This window comes from Capsicum annuum, chromosome 6 (assembly GCF_002878395.1).
Source record: "Capsicum annuum cultivar UCD-10X-F1 chromosome 6, UCD10Xv1.1, whole genome shotgun sequence".
Lineage (NCBI taxonomy): Eukaryota > Viridiplantae > Streptophyta > Magnoliopsida > Solanales > Solanaceae > Capsicum > Capsicum annuum.
The window spans coordinates 226,303,588-226,315,581 of NC_061116.1; the positions used below are offsets into that span (position 1 = coordinate 226,303,588).

Consider the following 11,994-nt stretch of genomic DNA (forward strand, 5'->3'; position numbering starts at 1 on the left):
TATTTTTTGAATTGAATAAACAGGTTAAAGATTATGAATTTGTCAAGCCGCAATTGGATGAATCTGATAACGATTCTTCACTTCATGAATCCACACCAATTTTACATCATGATTTTGATATGAATCCTAAAGTCACGTTGGTAAGTAAAATATTTTCATTCATATGTATATTATTTTGTAATACTATTGAAATTTCGAGTTACATATATGAAGTATACATGTGATCATTGTTTATGTTTAGAAACAGGTTATTGAAGACATCACAGAAAAATAAAGCATCGATTTTACTGAGTTGTACAATGACGATAATGATGTTGTTTTGGTAATTTGTTGATTACTACTTTTCTTATGTATATTAATATACTTGAATATTAATATTTTTCAATGTTTTATTGTTTATTTTATTAAAGGACAAAATTGATAGTTGTGTGCATAAAGCAAGAGATGTCTGTGATTCAATGGTATGATGAATCTATATATGTTGTATTTTAATTCATGAAAAATATTGATATTTTTTAATATGTTACAACATGTTGAACAGAACAAAAAAAATGTTGATGAAAGTGTTGGTGAAGCGCAATTCACATTTTCAGATGAGGTGCTTAGAAGTATCAATCTTGATTTCATACAATAAAATTTGGGAGTATACTTTATTCGTGCATAATTTGTGTTTACTTTCTTGTTGTTGTATAAAATTTACAAGATTTGTGTATATTTCAAAACAGAACACAGAAGCAGCTGAAGGAATAATTGAAAATACATCAACAGCTGATGTTGAGCAATCAAAATTGGATGAAAAAGTTAATTCAAAAGTGCACATTCATGAAGCAGCATCTGGAGAGGGGAAGGGTGAACTAGATTTACGTGATTCTCAAGTAACACTTCCTGATGAGTTGCTACCCAGCCTTAACGCCTAAGTTAATCTGAAAAGAAGCATAATTGTACATCCATCTGTAAATAAAGAACAAACGCCTATGAATGTTTCAAGAGTCAGGAGACCATCTAAACTCTAGGAGTCACCATTCACTACATAATTTGGCTCAGCAGAAGGTTTGTACTATAACCTTTTATTTGGTTGCATTTATCAATATTTTTTATTTTTATACATTAATTTCTTTTTCTTGTCATTGAAATTATAAAAGGAGCACAGAAGTGCAGATCAAAAAATTCAACTTGAAGCATCCATTTGCATCTCATCCAATCTATGATATTGAAGACACTAAGGTCACCAATAAGTTTTTGGCGTGGCTTTCAGTGGACCTTCTCAAATATCATGCGAAGAAATATTTACTTTACAACTTAATTATATAATTCATTTACATGTTATGTTTATTATTAAGTATTATGCTTTATAAATTAACATGAGCAACAGAGAGGAACATTATAAGAAAAACAAGTCGAGGGTGTTAGTTATGAATTTTGGCATTCTATCAGTTGATGACAAGAATTGATTCTACATTATGGGTACTCCTGGACAGTTATGGTCAGATGAAGTGAGTTACATCTTTATATTATAATTACGTATGACGATCTATCTATTATATGTATTTTATTGTATACATATGCAGTATCATATGTTCAGACACATGTATTTGAGTACATAAATAATTAGTGAAGATATCCAAAGTTTGATTTTGGTTAGTTGCTTTTACAAAGCTTTCATTTTTTGATGCAGCAAATTGGTGTTTGCCTTTACTATTTGAGAAAGAAATCCAAGTATGAACCCAATAGCTCATATAGCTATAGCACAGTTGACTGCAATTTTATAAACATTTTAAGTAATGTATTAGCTGTGTATTCAGTTGATGATCCAACGCTTGATGCTGGTGGAAAAGAATACCATTTGAATGAGTACATAAGTGGATTTCGCATGCATGCTATTGTGCCATGCCATATCGTTGATCATAAATTCATTCCTATCAACGTAAAGTCCAAACATCATTTGGTTCTGGCTGTTCTGTCTTTTAACTAGAGATGCATACACGTCTATGATTCTATTTCATCTGTTGGTCATGATTCTGCTGTGCTTGCTGAAGTTCAGAAATTAGTTGAGGTTATACATTTATGCCTTTTGGCATGCAAATTCTATGAGAAGAAGGATATTGATATTGACAGTCATCCAAATTACAAGTTAAATGAAAAAAATGATCTATTTGATGTCTACATTGTGGAAGATTTGCCTCAACAATCAAGTGGCAATTTGAGTTTTATATTCATATTAATGGTTATATATATTATATATATTTCATGTTATATATCTATATATATATATATCTATATATATATACACTTATGAATTATACTATATGCAGGGATTGTGGTTTATATATGATTATTTATACTGAGTGCTTTACATTTGGTGGAGGTGTTCCGAAAGTCAACTTTGATCCAGATCTTCTTCGCACGAGGTAGGCTGCAATGTTGTGGCATTATGGTGAAAGGAAAGAAGAAGAGAAAGCACAGAGTGATGATAAAGCACTAAGTAGGCCTCGTAGGAAAATTCAGATAACAGAAATTACTGAAGTAACTGATATATGACTTTTATTTTGACATGGTTGTATTTGACAACAATTAACATTTTGTTGATTGCACCTTCTTTAATATATTTTAAGTTTCATATGTTATTTTTATGATCAATTGCAATATTTTATTATGATGTTTAATTGATGTGATATTTACTTTTTGTGATGTTTACAGTACAATATTTAATTTAGGTTTCTATTATGCGTATGTTGATACGAATACAAAATATATGTATTTTAAATTTTAATTTTTTAAATATGTATTGTGAGGAATGCGCATCCATTTTTTTAGTATACCATGTATTGATCAAAATCAACACACACACACACATATATATATATACTGCATAATACATAAATACATATATATTCATATTTAATAATGCATCTGTATTTTAATCGTAATGAAAAATTTATAAATGCTTTCACAACTAGCATATATGCCTATATAATAAAGCATGTGTATTTAACAATAATTTAAATATATTTATATATTTACGTTCAAACTATATAAATTCACCTTATACAACACATATATTTTTAAAATAAAAAATATTTTTATGTATTTATGTATTCACATTATAAAATACATAAATACATAAACACATATGTGTACAAATATAATAAATTTTTGTATTTTATTAATTCTAAGCATATAAACATATACGTACATATATGTTTGCTCAAATTTATATATGTATTTATGCATTAGTTATTAAAACGTATTTTACCATATATACACAAATGTATATATGTATTTAAGAATATATCCATATGCATATATGTATTTATGCATAACATATTTATATATATAACTAAATCATATGTTTTATCATTCTATATAGTCCCTTAAAATATGTTTATAATAAATATTTTTAGATGGTCATAGCTACTTCAATGATTCTTCAAAGTAGTTAACAGAATTAACATTTTATTATGTGTAGATTTAAATAAGTATAAATCAATAATGTTATACGTAATAATTTCTCAATTTATTCTTATTGAATTCAATTAAAGAAATACATAAAGTTTCCAACATATTACGCATAACAACAAAAATAGCATCAAAATTATTTTTCCAATATATAAGATCCTATATATATTATTCAATGTAGAAAAATAAGTAATTTTTTGTTAACTAGAGACATCAACCAACTTATCATTTGTTGTATTTCCTACACGAACACCTATTGTGACCTTTACTTTCACATTAACTACAATAATTTTTATTTTTCTTTTCAAACAAATCTCGTCCAGACTTTTCACGATCCTTCTTTCGAGGTCTTCCAAGGAGTCGCTTGTATTTTGGGGGTAGAACTACCTCATCTAGAATTTCCTCTGGAATTAACCAATCATCTTTATGTGGAAGAGGATAAACCAGAAGATCATACGTTCTCAACACTGTTTTTCGGTTGTATAGATCAGAGCAATATGGTCCCTTTTTAAAATTCTTGTTATTAAGAACTGCACAAGCATGAACACATGGTATCTCATCCAACTGAAATGCATTGCAAGAACAATTTTTTTCCTTAAGACAAACAATAAAATGTTTGTCCTTGTCATGGACTATATATATATACTCCGATGTAGGTATAACCTGAAATTAGTAAAAGCAAATTAGTTAGTAAAAAGAAATTAATTTACATAGTTATATGACAAACAGTTTTGCAAATATATTAGAAATATATATACAGCATAAACACAAAAATTTATTATGTGTTTATGCATATATAATCAAATATCCAACGAAAAAACTATTATTTATATATACAGCATAACAAATAAATTTTATCATACCTTTATACGTGTACAATCCACTTTATTTTGTTGTAGAATTTTTTGAAACTTACCAATAAGATCTGTAAAAGTATACAACGTCTGCTGTCTGTTTTCACAGTTTCATCTACCAAACATCAATCTAACTTCCTCTAAGAAATCATATATTGGTAGTTCTCTTGCTGAAATCAGTGCAGAATTAATTGATTCGGCAATGTTTGATGTCAAAGTCCATCCCCTATGAACGGATGCATATGACTAGCCCATTTATCGTACCCCGCCAATTCCAAGTAATTCTTCACTCTAACATCAACTACCTCCACCTTCTCCATTAATTTGTGAAATTCAATCTTTGAATATGATTTTGCCATGGAATAGAAGACGTCTGACAATGCATCATGTGATTTTCTAAAGTTTGTTTTCACATTTTCCCATAAATGTCACATACAAGCATAATGTGGTACATCATTATATACCCCAGTTACAGCTTTAATGATGTTTGCATTACGATCAAAAACTACACACATATTTCTTCTTTCACCGTATGCTTCCTTTAGATTTTCAAAGAACCAAGTCCAAGAAGCATCATTTTCGGAATCAAGAACACCATAGGCCAATGGAAATATATGTGCTGCATGTTCAAAAAAATCATACAAGCATACATGATTTTTAACATATCAACTTATTACTACATACAGCTGCAAAGCTACTAAACTTTCAGAGGATATATAAAACTACTGCATATGTATATTTTAAATCCAAATACATATTTGAAATCAAATACAATTATAATTAAATATCTTACCAGCTCCATCCATGGTACATGCAGCTACGAAAATTTCATTATACAGTCCTCTTAGATGACTTGCATCAACAACAATGACAGGTCTGCAATGCTTGAATCCTTGAATGAATGTAGTTAGTGCAATAAATATATACAAAAACTCATTGTCTTCATTCTTTTTCATTCTAATATGTGAACCGAGATAACATGTGTTTAACACATGCATGTATGCAGGTAGTTTCCTGTATGATGCTGCTGGTTTCCCTCTTAAATCTTCAAATGCTTGCTCCTTCGCTAGCCAACACATAATATATGTTAAATCCATACCCATGTCTTCCTTCATATCACTTTTAATTTTAGATGGACTGTATTTTCGTTTGTGGCATTTCAACTTTGGTTTGACTATACCACTAATCGACTTACCAGTAGCATGCAGTTTAGGATAAATTTTATCTTTTATCGAACAGGTATGTTCTGGTAAAAATTCTCTGACATAAAACATTCTAGATTCACCGATACCAGATGCATGAAATAAAAAAGCACAATTACCAGATCTACACAATAATGTATAACTGCAAACCAAAATAAATGCATATGCTCAAATACAAGTAACCATCTGAATTTTTTTTTAACTAAATTCATAATACACTTACCAAGTTTTACTCGATCTTACAGATAGTGTTCGAAACTTCTCTCGAATTGAATAGCCCTTCATGACTGATTGTAATACTCTTTTTGAGACATAAACTTAATCAACCTCAATGTGTTTGTGATGTGGGTCGGAGATAATAACTCTACTTGTATCCATTTCAAATACATCCAAACACTCTCTGATGGAGTAACCATTAATGCTCTTTCACTACTTGTATTTTCAACATTAGTCGCACTGACAGTCATCTTTAGACTTCCCGAATTACACAATGATGAACTTACCATTGTGCTGAAATTATCCCTCTAAGAAACACTTACATACAAAGGCAAAATACTCAATTCCTTCAACTCTTTTTTCTGCATAATATAGACCTTTAAACCCATGTCATTACGAATACGTATTTTCACTGCACTATCTGTTAATTGGTACTCGATTTCAATGTATTTGGACGTCAAATCAACATCAACATGAGCAGCAAGTACTGTGTACATTTGGTCATACGTAGAGTTCAAGCTCAACAATATCGCATCACTGATGTACTCTTCATATTGTTGCTCATAATTTCATTTTCCTGAATGTTTAACAAGAACTGCAATGCTTCCCATCTTCAATCTATACAAAACCACATAATATTAAAAATTAATTTAACTACGTAATTCGTAGTATACACAACAACAAATTCGCTAATACAAAACTCTAAAGAGAATTCAACCAAAATCAATTTTCGAAACCTGCTAATCCAAAGATAAATTCAGATTAATATTTTAAAATTACTTCTCAACTTTCAAATTTTAGAACAACAACGCCATATTTGAAATTGTTAAAAACATGCATTAACAATTTCTTACAAAATCTTATAAAATTGACATTATATATCAATATATTAGAATCACGCGAAATTTACGCATATTTGATACAATTTCTTCAGCAAATTTTTCAATATAATTATAATGAAATCATAAATAGTATAAAGTTTGTTGATCAATACCTAAAATTGTACAATCGATTTTTAAATGTGCTTCACAATGCTTCACAATGCTAGCCGATCTGAAATTTTGGTTTTGATTGTTTTTTTCTGATAATGGAAAATTTGTTTGAGTTTGAATTAATTGGTGTAAATTAGCGTTGATTTTAAAAAAAAAATTCTAAAAGGTAAGGGCATCTGTCAATTAATTATACCATAAATTATGGAACAGTTTTTTACCATTTTAATCTGAAACTGATTTGCTTTATTTTAGGAACATAATATTCTTTTGGATATATATTTAACTAGCAACAGTTTACTCAAATACAAAATACATATCGCTATTTCTTGTAATTTTAAAACTGTTGTTAGAAAAGTTGTAATTAAGGCTATATAGTTGCTATTTATGAAATTTTCCCTTTATAAAATCATTGAAGCAGCTATTATTGTGTTCATTTACTGTCAAATTTCATCTTGTTTTTTTCTGGGTCATAGCCTAGAATGTAAACAATCACCCAATTGAACTCACAAGTTTCTTGTTCGAACTTTTAGATCTGTACGTATTCTCATATTTGATTTTCTCTCCTTTACGTTTTCAGCTTCTAATTTTTTTTTGTCTTTTGCATATTTGATATTTACAACGGAATAATGATTCCTTTTTCTCATCTTTCTCCAATCCTTCATAGAAAGAACACTAGAGAAATCATATTTTTTTTGCTCTAATTCTTGATTTTTCTCATGTTAGTTTGTCTTATTGAGTTTAATTGTTGCATAATTCGTTTAATTTTCGCTTGTCATGACTATAAAATTGCTATAGAAATCATTTTCGAGAAGTACCCACTTGAATTTTTTTTTTTTTTACTTTTTCTGCAGTGTTAGTCCATATGTTTACATTGTGTATGAATTATATTGTGCTGATCTAATTTTGTTTTTGATGTTGATGAATTCTATTCTTTTTAAATATCAGTCAAAGGATGCATAAAATGTGTATAAAAATTGCATAATTCCTGTCTAAAATTTATATAGAAATTGTATATGATTTGTATAAAAACTGTATAATTGTTGTATAGAACATGAATCTAAATGACTATTGTAGCTAAAAGTTGTATACGATATGTATAGAAACTGTAGAACACTTGTATAGAATATGAATCTATATATGATATGCATAGAAACCGTATCGTTGTTGTGTAGAAAATGTATATGTACAAGATACATATAGAAACTATGTAAGATGTGTATCAAAATTATATAATTGTTGAATAGAATATGTATCTAAATAATTATTGCAACAAAAGGTTGTATAGAATGTGTACAAAAATTATATAATATAAAATATGTATTATATATATGATATATGTAGAAATTGTTGTCGCATTTAATATGTATATGTATAAGTATATATGTATAAGTGTGTATAGAAATTGTATCATTATTATATAAAATATATTATTTTATAAAAATAACAGTTACAATAATAAAAAAATTGTATTTGATTGTTTTAGGAAAAAAGACCACAATTTTATCTGATTGTTTTTTTTGGGGGAGGCAGAAATTTTTAAAAAAAGGATTAATTGTTTTTTAATAAATAAAAAGATGAAAAAAAACAACCACCAAAAACAAAAAACAGAAGAAGAGCATGTGCCGACAAAAAAATGACAAAACAACAACAAAAAAGAGATACGTGTCACTGGAGGCATCAACTGCTAAGCTAAATGGCTAACAAATGAAAATTTAGGTTCCATTTGATCATAAAAATTAGTATTTTTTTCCGGAGTTAAGAGTTGAAGATTAAGTTAGAGTAGGAGTTGTGTTTGATCATGAATATAAATTAAAGTTATTTTTGAAATTCTATGAGAGAAGTATAAGTGAAAAAAATAATAAAAATCATGGCCAAACTGTGCATAATAATTTGATTTTTTCAGTAAAATAAAATAATTTTTCGAAAAAAGAAAAAAAACGGCTACTTAAATTCATTGGCCATTTGATATTTTATTTTTATTTTTGTTGTCCTTGTCCCTAAACCCAATAGTATTTCGGAGAGAGTGGGGGCCTTTGGCCTTACTGTGCTGTTATATTGACCACATGCTACTTTATTCATTCATTCACAAAAAGAATGAGCCAAAAACTAAGATGGATGGGAGAAGGATGCATCCAAAATTGATGATTCATGTTGTGTTTGGTGATAATGATTTTTTGAGCAGGAACCACTTCCCTCCTAGTTTCGTTTTCGGCTCTGCTTATCAAGTCAGTAGTCCACTAATGAAGGGATAGTAAGTTTAGGCCAGTTGCCAATTCAGTGCGCCACCAAAGCTAATGTCTGTCTATCTAAGACCAGTAACATGCACAAGCCAACTAAACAGAGGAACAAAAATAAACAAGTACAAGCATTAATTTGTCAATTCAAATGTGTAACATGACCATGGTTAGGTGGAAGTTTTTGCTTTCCATAGGTCATAGGCGGAAAACTGATTCTTTGAATCCCACAAGATTCAGGGTCGAACTTTCTGGAATTCAGACTAGAGCAACAAGTCGTATTTATAATTTCCAGGTGCATACAATGGAGCTAGCTAACGGAGATGTAGCTTGCGATGCATACCACAAATAAAAGGTATAGGCTTCACCTTTGAGGTTTCGCATAAATTAATGATTGATTGATTTGATTCCTTTCAAAAATCATGTGTTACAGGAAGATGTACAATCGCACTCTGGGAGTGCAAGTGACAATTGGCTGATGGAATCCATGTTATGATTTTCTTTATCTCAAACTGCAGGAATTCAACCATGATGATCTACCACAAGCACTTGAAGACGAATATGGTGGATGGCTAAGTCAAAACATAATGTATACTGGATACTTTCCACCTGTAATTCTTGGTAAATGAGGACGTATATTCTAGCCTGAACTTGCATATTTGGGTAGTTAATCTGCTCACTCTAGCGATTGATCAGCATGTCCCTTTTTCTCACATGCTGTGTGCTCGATCGACTAATTGACAATTACTGTTATATTACTATGTGTTTATTTGTTACTAGGAATGGATCAAATGTCAAGAGGCTACTTCTCATGGTGTCTTTCTTGGATGGTTTGGAGTTGATGAATCAGGGTTTGGCCTATACTATGTGGATTTGGGTGACAAAAATTTAACGAGGCATCCAAAGCTTTCTCAACGTTGGTACTCCAATTTCTTGAAGGGAATATAGTAACGTACAATATCCCGGAAGTCTTGAGGCGTCTTGAGTGTTGTTGATACCTGAAAGAGAAGAGTTAAAATTGCCATGTAATAAGTGTTCAGTCGATTTGGGAACCTGTAGGTATTATTGGGGTAAGTATCTAGACTTCCATTTTGGCGAACAGCACTTTTTTCTTGTGTTGTATTTTCTAGCACAATTCTGTCCTTTTACTTCAGTTCGCAGTTTTAATTGATCAAAAAGAGGAAAGGTAAAAGAAGACATGACTCCCTTTTATCACCAATTCAAATAGTATTTATTTATGAATAGACAGCAGTGGGTTTCGAGCAGCAAAGAAAAAAAAGAAATAAGGGATCTCCTACTCAAAGCGAGCTAGACTTTGGTTAAATAGTTATGGATGACTTGAAAGGATTACTTGAGATGAGGCTGGCTAATCACTAGCTTCTCCACCACATGTCGCATTCAATCATGACTTATTGTTATATAAAGTCTGAAATTTATCCACAATAATATTACATGGTAGAATATGGGTATCGAGAGTCAAAACAATTGAATAAATACACATAATCAACCAAGTCCTCCTCCACTCTAGAACTTGTTCAGACAACAAGAATCAGATACATCTCAAGCCTTGACCTTTGGGCGCTTCACAATCATCACACTGCAGTGGGCATGGTGAGCACAGTAGTCACTTACACTGCCCAAAACAGTCCTGCGGAGAAAAGAAATTTATATCATAATTTAATAGGAACAAGTTGGAGACTTGTATGCCTATGTAGAAATAAATAAGTGCGAGATTTCATTTCAAGAACATAGTTTTGGAGAAGCTCTAATTAAAATAAAGTGGATCTTAACAGAAGGGAATGGACACAGAAGATTCACATAATTGACCACCAAGTAGTTGATTGTTTAGCAGGGAGGCAGCAAACCAAGATTTCCAATTATGAGGAGAAGATAAATGTTTCAATTATATATATAGTGTGTATCATATTAGTGCAAGTAGAGATAAGTGAGTTTACCTCTTTAGAACTCCATAACCATGACTACCAACAACTAAGAGAGAGGCATGATGCTTCTCCACAGCGTCACACAAGACATTCCTAGCATCACCTTCCACAACCTCTACTATAACATCGTTTACCTGAAAACAATTTAAGTCTTGGTTAGGGGAAAATCAGATGCACAACTAAAACTGCTAGCTGGTAGACATCAGTTCCATTTCGTACTCTCTCTGTAAATAGAAATAGACTAAAAATATACCGATTTAGCAGAACAAATAGTCTTAGCTTTTTCGGCAACCCTAGAAGAGATCTTCCTCAAATCAGCCTCGACATAGGGCAAAACATCAGCACCCCCAGGACCAGCGAGGCCGATGGCGGACGTAGCAGTAGGTTTGGCGTGGACGATGAGGAGCTTGAAAGCAGATGATGACGACGACGACGACGATGAACAATTCCCCCCAAAGAAATGTTCCAAAGTCCACTCCAACGCATAAAAGCTGTGTTCGCTGTCATCCACCCCCACCACCATCACCCCTTTTTCACCCATATTTATTATCCCACAATTATATGATGGAGAGAAACCAACCTTTGATCTAATATGGAACCTTTGTCGTCGACTTAACTCTTATGGTGGCGTGTACCACAAATGAACTCTTTTTTTTTTTTTTTTTTTTAATATAGATATTAATTAATTAAAGAAACGTGTTTTTTCCTACCCATAGACAGCAGCCAGAAGGTTCTACACTATCCAATAGGAGAGAAACTTATTGATTTACTTGTATCTTAATTATTTACTGCTCATTCTGTTGAAATTAGACCGACATTCTCAGCGCTTCTTCTTTTTTATAAATAAATAAATAAATAAATAATTCTTGGCCATATTCAATTCAAATTCATGATTAAAACTAAATAAAAATTAAGCGGTAGTATTTGGCATTTAATCGCACAAACGAACATGAATAGTTTTAGTCAGCCACCTACAGCTTAATACCTCTGACATTCCTTTTCTCGGTATTACTTTAGCCTATCTTTGCTGTATAATTACTCCAACCCAAATTTTCATGCACTGGAGAGCTTTCTTGTCCACTGCCATCCCCAAGTTT

At 30.9% G+C, this 11,994-nt stretch overlaps 1 protein-coding gene and 1 long non-coding RNA gene across 4 annotated transcripts; one reads left to right on the top strand and one right to left on the bottom strand.

Moving 5' to 3' along the window:
- The first annotated feature begins 6,927 nt into the window (after positions 1-6,927).
- On the top strand, positions 6,928-10,058 carry LOC107875222. 3 transcript variants are annotated; one of them, XR_001675789.2, is made up of 3 exons: positions 6,928-7,254; positions 9,189-9,309; positions 9,388-10,058. It is a non-coding gene; the product is annotated as an uncharacterized LOC107875222 (long non-coding RNA). The 3 variants fall into 3 exon arrangements; XR_001675788.2 differs by having other exon boundaries at positions 9,195-9,309; XR_001675787.2 differs by lacking the exon at positions 6,928-7,254 and having other exon boundaries at positions 8,185-9,309.
- Positions 10,059-10,346: 288 nt separating this feature from the next.
- LOC107875221 (universal stress protein PHOS34) lies at positions 10,347-11,666 on the bottom strand. Its single transcript, XM_016721835.2, has 3 exons — positions 11,151-11,666; positions 10,910-11,031; positions 10,347-10,602 (listed from the first exon to the last, which is right to left on the bottom strand). Exons 1-3 carry the CDS (start codon positions 11,436-11,438, stop codon positions 10,515-10,517), a joined length of 498 nt encoding a protein of 165 aa, XP_016577321.2. The 5' UTR covers positions 11,439-11,666; the 3' UTR covers positions 10,347-10,514.
- Positions 11,667-11,994: the final 328 nt, after the last annotated feature.